The sequence below is a fragment of the Salvelinus sp. IW2-2015 genome, linkage group LG15 (genome assembly GCF_002910315.2).
Source record: "Salvelinus sp. IW2-2015 linkage group LG15, ASM291031v2, whole genome shotgun sequence".
Classification (NCBI taxonomy): domain Eukaryota; kingdom Metazoa; phylum Chordata; class Actinopteri; order Salmoniformes; family Salmonidae; genus Salvelinus; species Salvelinus sp. IW2-2015.
This window is the reverse complement of record NC_036855.1, coordinates 27,474,471-27,493,034: the sequence shown is the minus strand read 5'-3', so window position 1 is coordinate 27,493,034 and position 18,564 is coordinate 27,474,471. Positions and strand designations below refer to the sequence as shown.

The 18,564-nt window shown below is 41.8% G+C and overlaps 2 protein-coding genes across 2 annotated transcripts in view; both read right to left on the bottom strand.

The window, feature by feature from the left end:
• Positions 1-5,644: 5,644 nt before the first annotated feature.
• Positions 5,645-8,601, bottom strand: LOC111973731 (phospholipid phosphatase 5). The gene is made up of 8 exons (XM_024001118.2): positions 8,429-8,601; positions 7,834-7,967; positions 7,616-7,724; positions 7,288-7,378; positions 7,108-7,171; positions 6,869-6,993; positions 6,428-6,598; positions 5,645-6,283 (listed from the first exon to the last, which is right to left on the bottom strand). The coding sequence occupies exons 2-8, from the start codon at positions 7,902-7,904 to the stop codon at positions 6,114-6,116; spliced, it is 801 nt and encodes a 266-aa protein (XP_023856886.1). The 5' UTR covers positions 7,905-7,967; positions 8,429-8,601; the 3' UTR covers positions 5,645-6,113.
• Positions 8,602-8,997: 396 nt separating this feature from the next.
• The window catches only part of LOC111974608 (histone-lysine N-methyltransferase NSD3-like), a 40,753-nt gene continuing 31,186 nt past the window's right edge, over positions 8,998-18,564 (bottom strand). The window contains 1 exon segment of the mRNA XM_070447065.1: positions 8,998-18,429. Within this exon segment, the coding sequence (XP_070303166.1) occupies positions 18,149-18,429 (281 nt within the window). The 3' untranslated portion in view covers positions 8,998-18,148.

The following is an 18,564-nucleotide window of genomic DNA, read 5'->3' as shown; positions in this document are numbered from 1 at the left end:
TAACAGAAGCAGCTTGTAGTTGTCTCCTCTACACGCAAAGGCAGATGGAGTGGAAGCTGGAAGGACACAAGCAGTAGCCTAATATTAAAACAACCCCTATACCCTGATGAAGTAGAGACTCTTCAGCAGCGGAACATGCAAGTTGACACCACATTTATTAGTGTGCCTAAATTATCTTCACCAAAATAGATAGTGTGTTGCGTGTAAATTAAAACAATTGGGTACAATCAGTAGTCTATGGAGCAGGAACCTAGCAACTAAATAACATTTTAATTTAGCCCTAAAATGAWTTATCTTCATTGCAAACTGACATTACCACATAAATATGAGCTACAAAGAAAAAACATGTACAGTTTTWTCAGTAAAAGGACCAGTTATAATTATAGTTATAACAATAAAACTTTTACACCCCTTGACAATTTCTATAACTTCAGATTCTGATTCAAAATTAAATTCAGATTCATTTATACTGACTCACTCTGCCACTTCATTCTAGAACAGTATGTTGGCCCGATTCCATTCTAAACACACCCTGTGTATCCTTACACAATCCACAAAACGCCACCATGTCTACAAACATTTAACCAACAATACGTTGGATGAAGTAAAAAGTCAATACAACAAGTTGGAATCAAATCTATACACATTGTTAAGTTCAATTCTGTCTGATCACATTGATGTAAAACAATCAATGTAAGCGTACACAGTAATGGCAAAACTTGAAAAATGCATGCGAGTCGAAGTTTCCTGAAAACCATTCCTTGATGTCAATGAGAGTTGGGTGAAGGTTCAAGTTGCGCTARGACCAAGTGGTTTTCTAGAGACAATACTTAAGTATAAAAAGGAAGCATACACTAAAGTATATACAATTGAAGTCGGAAGTTTACATKCACTTAGGTTGGAGTCATTAAAACTCGTTTTTTCAACCACTCCACACATTTCTTGTTGACAAACTATAGTTTTGGCAAGTCGGTTAGGACATCTACTTTGTGCATGACAAGTAATTTTCCCAACAACTGTTTACAGACAGATTATTTCACTGTATTACAAATCCAGTGGGTCAGAAGTTTACATACACTAAGTTGACTGTGCCTTTAAACAGTTTGGAAAATACCAGAAAATTATGTCATGGCTTTAGAAGCTTCTGATAGGCTAATTCACATCATTTGAGTCAATTGGAGGTGTACCTGTGGATATATTTCAAGACCTAACTTCAAACTCAGTGCCTCTGCTTGACATCATGGGAAAATKAAAAGAAATCAGCCAAGACCTCAGAAAAAAATGTAGACCTCCACAAGTCTGGTTCATCCTTGGGAGCAATTTCCAAACACCTGAAGGTACCACTCATATGCACAAACAATAGTACGCAAGTATAAACACCATGGGACCACGCAGCCYTCATACCTCTCAGGAAGGAGACGCATTCTGTCTCCTAGAGATGAACGTACTTTGGTGCGAAAAGTGCAAATCAATCCCAGAACAACAGCAAAGGCCCTTGTGAAGATGCTGGAGGAAACAGGTACAAAAGTATCTATATCCACAGTAAAACGAGTCCTATATTGACATAACCTGAAAGACCACTCAGCAAGGATGAAGCTAATGCTCCAAAACCGCCATAAAAAAAGCCAGACTACGGTTTGCAACTGCACATGGGGACAAAGATCATATTTTTGGAGAAATGTCCTCTGGTCTGATGAAACAAAAATTAAACTGTTTGGCCATAATGACCATCATTATGTTTGGAGGAAAAAGGGGGAAGCTTGCAAGCCGAAGAACACCATCCCAACCATGAAGCACGGGGGTGGCAGCATCATGTTGCACTTCACAAAATAGATGGCATCATGAGTGAAGAAAATTATGTGGATATATTGAAGCAACATCTCAAGACATCAGTCAGGAAGTTAAAGCTTGGTCGCAAATGGGTTTTCCAAATGGACAATGACCTCAAGCATACTTCCAAAGTTGTGGCAAAATGGCTTAAGGACAACAAAGTCAAGGTATTGGAGTGGCCATCACAATTAGGATTAAATGTCAAGAATTGTGAAAACTGAGTTTAAATGTATCTGGCTAAGMTGTATGTAAACTTCCGACTTCAACTGTATGTGCAGTACATGCAATGAGTGAATAGCTTATTGGTTTAAAGAGGAATGTAAAAAATAAATAAAATATTGAACAAAGGCACACATCAGTCAGTCAGCTGTTTCTGCTGGAATCTGTTTCTTCCTCACATCCCAAACCATCTCCATRCGATTGCCTTTACTGGGGTTACTGACATCACAGAACTGCCTCCAAAGTCCAAACATTTCAATGGTGTCAGCCATACAGCAGTTTGCATACTGGTATCAGTTTTACCAGCATCACAGTACAACTAAGTAACTTATCTGCAGAAACAACTGTACTGAACGGGAATAAATACACATTACTTAAACGTAAGCCTATGCAACATTAACCAATTGAAAGCAGTTTTGTAGCAATGAGATTTGTGCAGTAGGCTATAGGCCCAATACATTATCACTGCATATTGGCTACTCTTGAATTGCCCTGCCAATGTTGTTCTWCTCAGATCATTTTGAAATTATATTTTAAAAATGTTGGTATATGATCACACTGGTAATAGATCATTTGTTGTATTACTTGTGAGACACACCTTAGTGAGCATAATTGGCAAAACATTTTTTTTTGACTAATGGTCAGTATCTGATGTTCAGTCTGAGGGGAGGCAGGGAGCAGCGGTGAGGCTGCCTCTCTCCCGACTCACCATCCCTCCTCTCTCCCTCCATCCACTAAGAAAAGGGGACACAGTCTTACAACTAATTGCGAAACATACGTCACACTGCATTATTTCTGCCTCATGCACCAATTCATGTTGTTACTCCTTTGAGAAAGTGAAATATTCCTTGATATAAAAAAACAAGCCGCAAATAATAACAACGCAAGCTTTGCGATACTCATTCATTGCAGCTGCAGTGCTGGTTGTAGCGTGAGTGGAAATAGCAAGAACACACATTTTATGGATTATAAAACTGTTGAACAAAATGTTGACAGTGCTGAATAACAATTGAAACATGAACTTACTCGTAAAAACAGCAGCTCTTTGCTGTATTCGTTGAGTCTCTATAGTTATGGTTTTAAACGTTTTGAAATCTCACATCATCAACTTTMCTGTGCGTTCGAGGCTTCTTTTTACAGTCTATGGCGCAAGGAAACTGTGCAGACACGATAATCTGAGCTATCCGATTGGCCAGCGGTAGGCCTATAGGTGCACTTGATTTGCTCTCTGGGCCTGCCGGGTAGGCGGTGTTCTACATTCAGACATATGAATTGGTTCAAAATGGGAACACTTCCCGGTGCTTGGTCTGCTGAACCAAGTGCACCTACCGCGAAAAGCACGAAACGAATTTAAAAAAAACTAGGATTGCAAGGCTTTATTGTTGCGTTTTTTACAGAAATGTTTGGTGATCGACTAGGAATGGCTTGGAAATCTGATCACGATCGACCAGTTGGTGACCACTGATGTAAAGGATGAACTCTAAATGTACAAACTGTAATGTGATTCTAGGCCACTGCAATCCTAGTGTTGACACTGAACTCTACAGAAAAGTGCACCCTCACCTCCACAGACGGGTCTGCCTCCCAAATGGCACCCTATTCCATATACAGTGCACTACTTTTGATCAGGGCATATAGGGCTATGGTCAAAAGTAGTGCACTATAAATCAGACAAAACAAATAGGATATCTTAATATGAGGAAKAAATGATTAACTGCTGTGGTTAATCCAGTGTGTGCGTTGAGAGGACTTTCCTACTTCCAGGGAATACAGATTATTTCAGTAGCATTGACAGCTTAGCACCTGGTACCTGGTGGGCTGAAAAATTCCGGTCCCTCTCCTCCCCACTCAGGGTTAACATTTGGGCCTGGTTCCATTTCTACCACTAGTTACTCAACCACTCATTGAGTAGAGCCATCGGGGTAGTATGTAGTTGGAGATCAGTTGCCCAGATATAAAGAACCCGGGACGAAGGTGTAGTACGTAAATGGTATTTCACTAGAGGGGTAGTATGTAGTTGGATTTGCACTATAGGGGTAGTATGTAGTTGGATTTGCACTATAGGGGTAGTATGTAGTTGGATTTGCACTATAGGGGTAGTATGTAGTTGGATTTGAGCTGTAACACCAACATGTTTCAAGCAGACCACCATAGTCCCTGTCCCAAAGAACACAAAGGTAACCTGCCTAAATGACTACCGACCCGTAGCATTCACGTCTGTAGTCATAAAGTGCTTTGAAAGGCTGGTCACGGCTCACATCAATACCATTATCCAAGAAACCCTAGACCCACTCCAATTTGCATACCGCCCCAACAGATCCACAGACGACGCAATCTCTATTGCACTCCACACTGCCCTTTTTTTATTGAACCTTTATTTAACTAGGCAAGTCAGTTAAAAAGTCATTCTTATTTACAATGATGGCCTACCCCGGATAAACCCTAACCCGGACGACGCTGGGCCAATTGTGCACCCCATGGGATTCCAATCACGGCCGGTTGTGATACAGCCTGGAATCGAACCAGGGTCTGTAGTGACGCCTCTAGCACTGAGATGCAGTGCCTTAGACCGCTGCTCTACTCAGGAGCCCGGGAGCCCTTTCCCACCTGGACAAAAGGAACACCTACGTGAGAATGCTATTCATTGACAACAGCTCAGCGTTCAACACCACAGTGCCCTCAAAGCTCATTACTAAGTTAAGAGGATAGGGCGATACCTATTCAGTTGTCCAACTGAAGGACCCTGGGACTAAACACCTCCCTCTGTAACTGGATCCTGGACTTCCTGACAGGCCGCCCCCAGGTGGTAAGGGTAGGTAACAATACATCTCCCATGCTGATCCTCAACACGGGGGCCCTCAGGGGTGTGTTTTCAGTCCCCTCCTGTACTCCCTGTTCACCCATGACTGCATGGCCAAGCATGACTCCTACACCATCATTAAGTTTGCCGACGACACAACAGCGGTAGGCCTGATCACCGACAACGATGAGACGGCGTGGTGCCAGGATAACAACCTCGCCCTCAACGTGATCAAGACAAAGTAGATGATCGTGGACTACAGGAAAAGGAGGGCCAAGCACAACCCCATTCTCATCGACGGGGCTGTAGTGGAGCAGGTTGAGAGCTTCAAGTTCCTTGGTGGCTACATCACCAACGAACTGTCATGGTCCAAACACACCAAGACAGTCGTGAAGAGGGCACGACAATGCCTATTCTCCCTCAGGAGACTGAAAAGATTTGGCATGGATCCTCAGATCCTCAAAAAGTTATACAGCTGCACCATCGAGAGTATCCTGACTGGTTGCATCACCACCTGGTATGGCAACTGCTCGGCCTCCGACCGTAAGGTACTACAGAGTGTGTACGGCCCAGTACATCACCGGGGCCAAGTTTCCTGCCATCCAGGATCTCTATACCAGGCGGTGTCAGAAGAAGGCCCTACAAATTGCCAAAGTCTCCAGCCACCATAGGCATAGACTGTTCTCTCTGTTACCTTACGGCAAGCGGTACAGGAGCGCCAAGTCTAGGTAAAAAAAGGGTTCTTAACAGCTTTTACACCCAAGCCATAAGACTCCTTAATAAAAAACAACAACATGTATTTAAACTTTATTTAACTAGGCAAGTAAGTTAAGAACAGATTCTTATTTACAATGACAGCCTACACCMGCCAAACCCAGACAATAGTGGGCTAATTGTGCGCTGCCCCCCCCACCCCACCTCTACCTACATGTACATATTACCTCAATTAACTCGACTAACCTGTGCCCCAGCACATTGACTCTGTACCGGTTACTCCTGTATATAGCCTCGTAACTGTTATTTTATTGTTGCTCTTTAATTATTTGGTATTTCTATTTCCTTATTTTTTTCATTTTTATTAATGTATTGTTTACTTCAGTTTATTTAGTAAATACTTTTAACACTTATTTTTTCTTAAAACTGCATTGTTGGTTAAGGGCTTGTAAGTAAGCATTTCACTGTAAAGTCTACACCTGTTTTATTCGGCGCATGTGTCAAATACAATTTGATTTGATTTTGATTCCAATATTTAGTTGGAGTAGCGCTATAGAGGTAATATGTAGTTGGAGTTGGCCAGCTTGCGTTCCTGCACAGCAGGAACAGTCTCTCTGTGGCGTAGTGACCGGTGACAGTCAGGGTCCTGGAGGGAGGGGTAGTGCTGTCTGTAGCAGAGCCAAGAGAACACCAGGCCAAGACCAGAACCCACCAACACATCTAAACACAGAGGGGACAATGCACACATATACAGAAGTGACACAAAGATCTTAGCACGTCTCTCAATAGTGGATTAGAATAATATTTTCTTATATGTTCATAGCGCTTTTCAAAGTGAACATGGTTAATGGCTAGCCCGCTCACCTTGCCAGTGGTGTTTGTAGTCGCAGGTCCTGGAGAGAGCGATCATGAAGGCTAGGAGGAGGGGAGCGAGGAAGAGACACAGTCTCCAGGCCCTGCCCCGACCCCCCAGACTAAAGCACCGCAGCTTACCCCCCACATACAGCGCTGTGAAGCCCAGTCCAGTGAATGCAACTTGGACAAGACGAGAGGAGAGAGGGGATCAGAGATGGGGCAGGCACATGTATCAAAGTAGGATCAACAGTTTTATTCATAATGACATGAGAAGGCTTAGGCCATTGTCTGAATAAACACAACATTGTTTATCAAAGTTACCACACACATATACTGCACACACACACAGGTCCAGTCTAACTAGCTTTTAATCTGAATGAGCCCACTGTAGTCTCACAGCCAATCAGATCTGCTCTCGCAAGAGGACTAGCCAATCAGATTGGGCCTTACAGGAGGAGTGTCCACTGGGAAAGCTCTTCCTGCCCTCCATGACCACTTCCAGGTCGCCGCTGCAGTGCATCTCCAGGTTCATCTGTCCGTCTGGGAAACAGCGGTAGAAGAAGTCTGGCCGCGGCCTGAAGCACACACAGAACACACACTACATCACATCCAGCCAACATAATGCTGAGCTTGTAGCAATGTAACCCTAACTGTACATCTCCAGACTAGTACTCCAGACTAGTACTCACCGGCCCACGACCAGCTTGATGGCGTTGGTGAAAACTCCATTCAGTACCAGAGCCAGAGTCACCGCTGAGGAACAGAGGCAAAAAACTGGGTCAGTATTATTCTCTCACACACACACACACAATCTCTGTGCAGCTGCTCTGATGCCAAACAGCATGTGTAGTTCTACAGTCAGGCCTTACCTAGCGAGGCCTCTCTCACGTCTCCTCTCTCAACTCTCTTCAGAAAGGTGAAAAGCAGGATCACCAGGAATGGAGTGAAACACGCCACGCTCTGATACGAGGGACATGGTCAGTACCATAGCAATAGAATTAGTAAGACAGAATGGTAGCACTTTACATTAAAGCACAAGATTACCTGGTAATAACATGGCAACAAGTTATTGTTGCTCTCCAGTTTATCCTGTGCTGTAATCTAAAGTACTACCGGCAGAACAAATATTCACATTAATTGTTCCATGATTCCAGTGAATTCAGTCAGTGCCTCCCCCTGACACACACCAGTACTCACAAACATGAGAGAGGTGGGGACATGGTCATTTTCCACTCTGTGAAATCTATACAGCCACATCTCCTCTGCCTGGATCTCACGAATAAAGGGTGGAAGCTGCTCTGTCACACTGAGGGAGATAACACACACACAGTTTAGTTCATTTGAGTTGCACCAGACAAGTCCATACGGAACACATTTGTCAATGTTATTGCGATGTTTCAATTTTATTTACTCACAGGAAGACAACCAGAAGCAGCAGTCGGATAGACACCTCTGGCAGTAAGCCACGCAGCAAACCCCTCTTCATCTTGTTTATCAGGTTAGTTTCCAGACAGATCACTTGGCAAATCCACTAGAATCCTCTCCAAACCTGGGAGGAAGGGGGGAAGAAAGAACATGGGTTCAAAATGATACATTTAACACACGTATAAACACAATTTATAACAAATGTTTAAGTCTGACTTTGTTGACATATGGCAGTGTGAACCAAATAAAATAAATCGATTGGTTAAGAACAGGTACAGGAGAGAAGGCATGCTAGTCTTTCTTGTTCCGTATCGAACCAAGCATCATGATAAATTGATAGGATACACTTTCCTCGTGGTGCTCTTTAAAATGACCAACTAAATCGGATAATGCATATCCTAAACAAATTATTCATAATTTATTCATTTTAAACAGTGTCCTGCTCTTGTATAGATAAGCTGGCTACATCTTATATTATTGCTAGTAACGTTAGCCTAGCTACATCATCTGTCTCTAGCCACACATCTGTGAATAACATTTGGGGGCATTTCCGCATTTCCAGCGGTCTAAACCAGGAGGACCAACCTTAAACTCGGTGTTTAACTAAGTCTTTCTCCGCATACTCGCACTGCTAGCTACCGTGACGTGGGCCTCTCCATCATCATCATCATCCTTCACCCATCCGCTAAACCGGTATAGCGAGAGATGCCTGGAGTAGGAGAAAGCTTTGTCGGTCGTGTCGAAGTATAATGGCGCTTTCAAGACAACTGGGAACTCGGGGAAAAAACTAGGTCAAATCATGACTTTAGTGATCTTCAGAACGGAAAGTTGGAGATCTACAAAGAAGCCCGAGTTTTCAACTTGGAATTCCGAGTTGGGTGAACATTTAAAACTATTTTTCCCAGTCGGCGCCCGTTTTTCACGAGTTTCCAGTTGTCTTTAACGCAGCATGAAGTGCAATGCCACGTCACGTTAACGGGACGACCTCTAGTGGGCAAATGGTAAAATAACAAATGTGATTATTATGACCCAAGAGTGTCTTTGGGCTCATTGACAAAAAATTAAATAAAAATGCAATTACTATCGATTATTTTAATCTGGCAATTTAAAGTGATATTATATTTTCCATGAAGAGATTGACAAATTACTTCCACTGAGACACAGTACAGCTTTATTTAAGTCAAACTTCAGGCATGTCTGAACTCCTCAGCTCCAACTCAACCTCCTTTAGAATGAAAAAAAATAAAAAGACAGTCATGTACAAAAGAGCGGCATCCTCACAGTCACACACACATTTAGAAGCAGAATTTCACAGGCAATAGCACGCCACAGTAACATTATCCTATGCAAGTTCAATGCAATTTATGTACAAGTCTTAACATTATGCAATAATGACTGCTGAACAGTAAAACAATATGGTAACTTTGTGTTCATCCACTTTTTAATTGAAGCAACATTAAGAGATAGATACGACCCCGGCGTAATCCCCAAAGCAGTTCCACTATATGACTGGAGAAATTAGTTCCTCTGAAAATACTTTTTCCTAATGTCTGGGAGAGCATGTCAATCACCTGTAATGACAGAAATAACAAATAGTATTGCACAAAATAAAAAATACCCTGGAAGGTGTGGAACAGAAACATATGATTCAGAAAGGGCCCCTTCCAAAGTCTGTGTTGGAAGATAATACTTTGATAACTCAGTCTTCGTAACCCTACTGTTTGACATCCTCTTCAGCGAGGATCATGTAAAAACATGGTTAAAATCTGTAATATCTGTGGCAAACAGAATGACGACTATATGGTCATTGTACAGGCTGAATGTTGTGCTCAAGTCCAACTGGCATAAAGTGAGTAAGTTTCAAAACAGGTGCAAAAAAAAAAAAAGGCTATTGGGTTGGCCTGGATAATCTTTGTGCAATACCAATAGAGGATCAAAACAGAATACAATGACCTATAAGAGAATCCACACGTGGTTGTTTTTAACATAACAACAAATGAGCATTAAAAATGGATACAAAATATGTCCCCAACTGATAAAACAGATTCAGATTTACCTTCCTTTCAGAATGGAAGGGGTGCATCAAGTCTTGGGTGAAAATGATATAGTTCTGCACAAATTGCTTTTATGTTGGGGTAAGCATACAATGGTCCAATTTACAATGGTCACTAATTGAAGGCTAGAGAAGGCTTAAAGACTAGGTACTCCTTTACAAACCATGACAAGACAGCCAGAGGACCTGAGATGTGGCTCAGAATGAATACGCCTAATATCCATCATAGATATCTACCATGTCAAATCAGTTATCTGTAAAATACTCATGTTTGTGAACATATTGATCTGTAGTACAAAACAATACAAAAATAATGAAATTAAAGAACAAAATATAATTCAAGTTTTAAAAGGTTGTTAAAAATATGACAGTGCCTTGATGCACCTATATGGTCGTGCGCTGCGTGGACCACAGCCTATTACTGAAATGATCGAAATCTAACACCTATCTACACCTATCGAAAGAAAATACTATCATTTGGCAGGTTTGAGAGCCACTGAGTCCATATTCCATTCAATTGTGTTTACCCTGCTATATGCATTAGGAGAAATCAGCAGGCTTCAATCCCAAATGAATGTAAGATATTGGCACAATCTAATTCTATTTCGTTAAGACATGAATGTGGACACAGTTTGACACAAGACAACAAGAGGTATGGAAACATTTGACAAACGTGTATTTTTCTGTGAGCTATCGTTTTAAAGGCATGGATACATAAATCAGTAATGTTCCAGAGAAGAGAAAGCACAGGCTCAGACAAGATGAGCAGACTACTGTTCTAGGTTCAACATGATAATGTGAGTTTAGGCTGAATTAAGTGCTCGTTTACTTCACATCACAATGTTCAATTGCTTTTAACTGCATTAACATGAGTACAGTGAGTCACAATACAGAGAGCTTGGCCTATGAGGAGCAGCTGTTATCAAACAGTGGTACCATTACACTAATAGAAAATATATGAAATGTAAACGACAACTACATACAGAATCATCCATTTTAAAGCTCCCTATTGTTTTATAGTCTGTTACTTAATACTTTGGGTGGGTGCGGTTTTCCAATAGGTGTTTTTGATACATAAATCAACTAGTATAAAGGGTGTGAGATCATTTCAAAAATCTGTCATAGGAGGACGAGATTAAAAACACTGTACATTTTCTTTACTTATCTGATACCGAAGTACTCTATAACTTAATGTTGGTACAAAACCAATTTGTGGAGATGTACACAGTCATACAAAAGGTGAAAATAAATACCCACCYGGGCAAAATACAGAATGTACTAAATACCTTGAATTAAGATGAGGGCGTTAGTCGTTCTACTATGATAAGAAAACAGAAAATGTGATCGGCAGGAACTTGTGTGAGAAAACGTTTTCAGTCTCAAAGATATTTGGATCATGTCGTTGGACCTATAGCAGAAGTTACAAAACAGTTGAAAATTCCTACATTACTACAGAAAAGAGGTATCCATTTCAAGCATGTACAATGTCATGTGTTACATACATGTATGTTATGACCTACCAAAAGTATGTAGCAATAAACTGTGAAAGTGCTTTAAAGGTTTAGCAGAACAATTTAAAACATAACATTTGCATGTACAGTACAGTACACACAGGATCACTTAAATTACTGCACACATAGCCAATGAACAGCCACCTCTCTCTCAGGTCAGCATATTGGAAATGAGTCCCTCAAGGCTGGCTGCATTACCGTGTACAAACAGACTGGGACCATATCTGTATAATATAACACTTCACTAATCTAATGAAGTGTAACACTAAATCCTAGGAGGAAATAATCACCAGAAAGTATGCTGCTCAACCTCTCAATTTGAATGAAATGTAACTTCCTCTCCAAAAATGCATTCCTGTCTGTTTCCATAGACAGTGAAGGGGGACAGTCATAGAAGAGTGAAAATGCCTCCCTTCTCCTTCTCTTAAACACTTGTGGTTTACAATATGAATCAATTATGTCCACAATGGAGAGAGACTGGGGAACTGACAAATGGAACTTAAATGTAATGTCATACATTACACTATATGCCCTTATAATTCACCTTATTAGAAGGACTATATTCACAAGGAGATCTGCACAATTCTAAACACCTAAACAAACAATACACCATTCACCGAGATGAAGTGAGAATCTGTTTGTAAACATTAACAAATATATATAAACTGGCCACTGAGTATGTATATATACACACACTCAGTATGTATATATACACACACTCAGTGGCCAGTTTATTAGGTACACCCATCTAGCGTATCGGACCCCCAGTTTATTAGGTACAACCATCTAGCGTATCGGACCCCCAGTTTATTAGGTACAACCATCTAGCGTATCGGACCCCCAGTTTATTAGGTACACCCATCTAGCGTATCGGACCCCGCTTTACCTCCAGACCAGCCTGAATTCTTTGAGGCATGGAAACGTTGCTCAATTGGTATCAAGGGACCTAACATGTTCCAGGAAAACATTCCCCACACCATTACACCACCAGCCTGTACCATTGACACCAGGCTGGATGGGGCCATGGACTCATGCTGCTTATGCAAAATCCTGACTCAGCATGATGCAACAGTAACCGGGACACGTCGGACCAGGCAATGTTTTTCCACTCCTCAAATTGTCCAGTGTTGGTGATTGCGTGCACACTGGAGCCACTTATTCTTGTTTTTAGTTGATAGGAGTGGAACCCGGTGTGTTCGTCTGCTGCAATAGCCCATCCGGATTAACGAGTTGTGTGTTCCGAGATGCCGTTCTGCACACCACTGTTGTACTGCATTATTTCKCTGTTTGAGACCCGCCTGTTAGCTTGCACGATTCTTGCCATTCTCCTGCGACTTCTCATCAACGAGCTGTTTTATCATCCGGAGAACTACCGCTGACTGGATGTTTTCTGTTTGTCGGACCATTCTTGGTAAACCCTAGACACTCATCCGTGAAAAGCCCAGGCCGGCCGTTTCTGAGATACTGGAACCGGGCTTGCCTGGTACCGACAATCATACCACGTTCAAAGTCACTTAGGTCACTCGTTTTTCCCATTTAACATTAAATCAAACAGTAACTGAATGTCTCAATGCCTGTCTGCCTGCTTTATATAGCAAACCATGGTTATGGGACTCACTGTCTGTAGGAGTGAACCATTTTTGTGAACGGGGTAGTGTACCTAATAAAATGGCCACTTAATGAATGTGTGTGTGTGTATATATATATATTTATTACATACACACACTGAACAAAAATACAAATGTAATCTTTGCCAAGATAATCCATCCACATGACAGGGGTGGCATATCAAGAAGCTGATTAAACAGCATGATCATTACACAGGTAAACCTTGTGCTGGGGACAATAAAAGGCCACAAATGTGCAGTTTTGTCACAACAATGCCACAAATGTCTCAAGTTGAGGGAGCGTGCAATSGGCATGCTGACTGCAGGAATGTCCAACAGAGCTGTTGCCAGATAATTTAATGTTCATTCCTCTACCATTAGCCACCTCCAACTTTGTTTTGGAGAATTTGGCAGTACGTCCAACCGGCCTCATAACCACAACCGATGTGTAACCACGCCAGTCCAGGACCTCCACATCTGGCTTCTTCACCTGCGGATTCATCTGGAACCAGCCACCCGGACAGCTGGTGAAACTGTGGGTTTGCACAACCAAAACATTGCTGCACAAACTGTCAGAAACCGTCGGCTCATCTGCGTGCTGTCATCCTCACTAGGGTCTTGACCTGACTGCAGTTTGGTGTCGTAACCGACTTCAGTTGGCAAATGCTCACCTTCGAGGGCCACTGGCATGCTGGAGAAGTGTGCTCTAAACGGATGAATCCCGGTTTCAACTGTACCAGGCAGATGGCAGACAGCGTGGTGTGGGAGAGTGGTTTGCTGATGTCAACGTTGTGAACAGAGTGCCCTATGGTGGCGGTGGGGTTATGGTATGAGCAGGCATAAACTACGGACAACGAACACAATTGCATTTTAAATCAATAGCAATGTGAATGCACAGAGATACGGTGCCGAAATCCTGGAGGCCCATGTCGTGCCATTCATCCGCTGTCATCACCTCATGTTTCTGCATGATAATGCATGGCCCCATGTGACAAGAATCTGTACACAATTTCTGGAAGCTGAAAATGTCCCAGTTCTTCAATGGTCTGCATACTCACCAGACATGTCACCCATTGAGCATGTTTGGGAGGCTCTTCATCGATGTGTATGACAGCATGTTCCAGTTCCAGCAATATCCAGAAACTTAGCACAGCCACTGAAGAGGAGTGGGACAACATTCCACAGGCCATAATCAACAACCTGATCAACTATGCGAAGGAGATGTCGCGTTGCATGAGGCAAATGAGGTCACACCAGACACTGACTGGTTTTCTGATCCACGCCCCTATCTTAATTTTTTAAAGCTATCTATGAACAACAGATGCATATCTGTATTCCTAGTGAAATCCATGGATTAGGGCCTAATTCATTTATTCCTTATATGAACTTTAACTTAGAAAAATCTTTGAAACTGTTGGGTTCATATTTTTGTTCAGCATATATATATATATATATATATATATATATATATATATATATATATATATATCATAATATACATATAATATATATACAATAAAAAAGTGTATATATATACACACACACACAAACTGCCTTCAGAAAGTATTCACACCCGTTGACTTTTTCCACATTTTGTTATGTTACATCCTGAATTTAAAATTGATAAAATGTAGATTTTTTTGTCACTGGCTTACACACAATACCCCATAATGTCAAAGTGGAATCATGTTTTTCAAACGTTTTACTAATTAATTCAAATGAAAAGCTGAAATGCCTTGAGTCAATAAGTATTCAAAACCTTTCTTATGGCAAGCCTAGATAAGTTAAGGAATAAACATTTGCTTAACAAGTCACGATAAGTTGCATGGACTCACTCTGTGTGCAATAATAGTGTTAACCTCATCTCTGTACCCCACACATACAATTATCTGTAAGGTCCAACAGTCGAGCTGTGAATTTCAAACACAGATTCAACCACAAAGACCAGGGCGGTTTTCCAATGCCTCGCAAAGAAGGGCACCTATTGGTAGATGGGTAAACATTTGAGCATGGTGAAGTTATTAATTACTCTTTGGATGATGTATCAATACACCCAGTCACTACAAAGATACAGGTGTCCGGACCGCTCCGGGATGACTTTAAAACAGTTACAGAGTTAAATGGCTGTAATAGGAGAAAACTGAGGATGGATCAACAACATTGTAGTTGCTCCACAATACTAACATAATTGACAGAGTGAAAAGAAGTAAGCCTGTACAGAATAAAAATCATGTTTACAATAAGGCACTAAAGTAAAACTACAAAAAATGTGGCAAAAGCAATATATATTTTTGGCCTGAATAAAAAGTTATGTTTGGGGCAAATCCAACACAACACATTACGGAGTACTACTCAATATTTTCAAGCATAGTGGTGGCTGTATCATGTAATGTGTATGCTTGTCATCATTAAGGTCCGGTGAGTTTTTCAGAATATTTTTTTTTCGGAATGGAGGTAAGCACAGGCACAATCCCAGAGTAAAACTGTTTCAGTCTGCTTTCCACCAGACACTGGGAGATTAATTCACCTTTCAGCAGGACAATAACTTAAAAAACAAGGCCAAATCTACACTGGAGTTCCTAACCAAGACAGTGAATGTTCCTGAGTGGCCGAGTTAGTTTTTACTTAAAATCTGCTTGAAAATCTATTGCAAGACATGAATTTGGTTGTTTAGCAATGATCAACCAAATTTGACAGAGCTTGAAGAATTCTGAAAATAATAAATGGGGGAAAAAACAGCACAATCTAGGTGTGCAAAGCTCTTAGAGACTTACACAGAAAGACTCACAGCTGTAATCGCAGCCAAAGGTGATTCTAACATGTATTGACTCAGGGGTGTGAATAATTATATTAATTTAATATTTCATTTTCAACAAAGGTGCAGAAATTTCTAAAACATGTTTACCCTTTGTCATTATGGATTATTGTGTGTAAGGTGAGAAGAAAAAATATTTAATCAATTTTGAATTCGGACAGTAACAACAAAATGTGGAATAATTCAAGGGGTATGAATACTTTCTGAAGGCACCAGTACCAGTCAAAAGTTTGGACACACCTACTCAATCAATGTTTTTTCTTTATTTGTACTATTTTCTACATTGTAGAATGATAGTGAAGACATCAAATCAATGAAACAACACATATGGATTCATGTAGTATCCAAAAAAGTGTTAAACAAATCAAAATATATTTTATATTTAAGATTCTACAAAGTAGCCACCCTTTGCCTTGATGACAACTTTGCACATCCTTGGCATTCTCTCAACCAGCTTCATGAGGCAGTCACCTGGAATGCATTTCAATTAACAGGTATGCCTTGTTAAAAGTTAATTTGAGGGATTTCTTTCCTTCTTAATGTCTTTGAGACAATCAGCTGTGTTGTGACATGGTCGGGGTAGTATACAGAAGATAGCCCTATCTTGTGAAAGACCAAGTCCATATTATGTCAAGAACAACTCAAATAAGCAAAGAGAAACGACAGTCCATCGTTACTTTAAGACATGAAGGTCAGTCAATACGGAAAATGTCAAGAACTTTGAACGTTTCTTCAAGTGCAGTCGCAAAAACCCTCAAGCGATGAAACTGGCTCTCATGAGGACCGCCACAGGAAAGGAAGACCCAGAGTTACCAGCCTCAGAGATTGCAGCCCTAATAAATGCTTCACAAAGTTCAAGTAACAGACATCTCAACATCAACTGTTCAGAGAAGACTGTGTGAATCAAGCATTCATGGTCAAATTGCTGCAAAGAAATCACTACTAAAGGACATCAATAAGAAGAAGAGGCTTGCTTGGGCCAAGAAACATGAGCAATGGACATTAGACCGGTGGAAATCTATCCTTTGGTCTAATGAGTCCAAATGTGAGATTTTTGGTTCCAACCGGTGCGTCTTTGTGAGACGCAGAGTAGGTTAACGGATTATCTCCGCATGTGTGGTTACCACCGTGAAGCATGGAGGAGGTGGTGTGATGGTGCTTCTGCAGCAATATACGCAATTCCATCTGGTTTGTGCTTAGTGGGACTATTTGTTTTTCAACAGGACAATGACCCAACACATCTCCAGGCTGTGTAAGGGTAATTTGACCAATAAGGAGAGTGGTGGAGTGCTGCATCAGATGACCTTGCCTCCACAATCACCCAACCTCAACCCAATTGAGATGGTTTCGGATTAATGGACCCGCAGAGTGAAGGAAAAGCAGCCAACAAGTGCTCAGCATATGTGGGAACTACTTCAAGACTGTTGGAAAAGCATTCCTCGTGAAGCTGGTTGAGAGAATGCCAAAAGTGTGCAAAGTTGTCATCAAGGCAAAGGGTGGCTACTTTGAAGAATAAAATATAAAATATATTTTGATTTGTTTCAACATTATGACTTACTACATGAGTAGGTGTTTCCAAACTTTTGACTGGTACTATATATATATATATATATTCATAAGTGTATCAAAAACAGGTATAAGGAATGTCGGAATATAGTGTGATCCTGAAAATTGCACAAATCTATTTTCTTCTCGTTGTGAAAGGAGAGCCAGATAGGGATTGATGGATCATGTCTGGAGTGATGAGGTTGGTAGGAGTGTTGGGCCTGACTCTGCTGGCTCACCAACACACAGCAAAGCCTTCTGGGAACGTGAAGCAGCCCCTGGCAACGGGCCACTAGCAACCCCAGTACACAGGAAGTAAACAAAGAGAAAAGCAGCATGTTGGAAAAAGGTTTAAACCCCCTCTCCAGCCCCCTCACGGAGTTCTTCAAAGTGCCGGTAACCAATGACATAACACTGAGAATCCACACTTGTAGAAATGACAGAATCACACTGAAGTGGTGAAACAAACACTGGTTATTTGGGGTGATGTGCGGCACACCTCTCAATCTCCCCTTGCTCTCTCCTCCACTCCCAATATCCTTAGATAGAGGAGCTCTGCTCCGCTCTCTGACATAGAACCACTGACTACTCACACCAAGTCTGCGCCTGTCAGTCCTTCGGTCCAGCCAATGGGAATATCAGGTGTAACTGTTGGCTGCAGTTCTGGTCTCTTTCACTTTATGGTACATCTCTAATCACACCCTATTCCCCATAGGTATAGCGCTCCATTTCTAGTGCACTATTTTAGGGAAAAGGGTGCGATTTGAGACAGCTTTACTCTCGGTCCTGCTGGCTGGGCTCCTCCTCGGGGTCCTCTGGCTCTTCTTTGATACTGACCGTACCAGGGTGGTGTGTGTCAGTATGTGTGGGGTTGGCGTTGGGGCCCAGGGGGCTGAGGGGGTCGTGGTTGGAGCAGCAGGGGCGACCCTCCAGGGTAGAGGGGGTGAGAGCTCCCCCCTCATGTTGCCGGCAGAAGGAGCGAGGGCAGAAGTCACAGAGCGATGAGGCTGGGACACCACACACACTGCAGTCATGCCATGGGCACTCCCAACGACCTACACACCTGTCTCTTATACACATCTAGATGTGTATAAGAGACAGCACACACACACACACACACACACACACACACACACACACACACAGAGAGAGATTATTAACGTATAGACACACACCCCCCCCACACACAC

Excerpts from the sequence above, each read along its gene's own strand:
- LOC111973731 (XM_024001118.2), bottom strand. The coding sequence starts at position 7,904 with ATGAAGAGGGGTTTGCTGCGTGGCTTACTGCCAGAGGTGTCTATCCGA. Across the intron at positions 7,725-7,833 it reads CTGCTTCTGGTTGTCTTCCT|TGTGACAGAGCAGCTTCCAC; the intron begins GTGAGTAAATAA and ends TATCTCCCTCAG. Across the intron at positions 6,599-6,868 it reads TCCCAGTGGACACTCCTCCT|TTGCATTCACTGGACTGGGC; the intron begins GTAAGGCCCAAT and ends GTCTTGTCCAAG.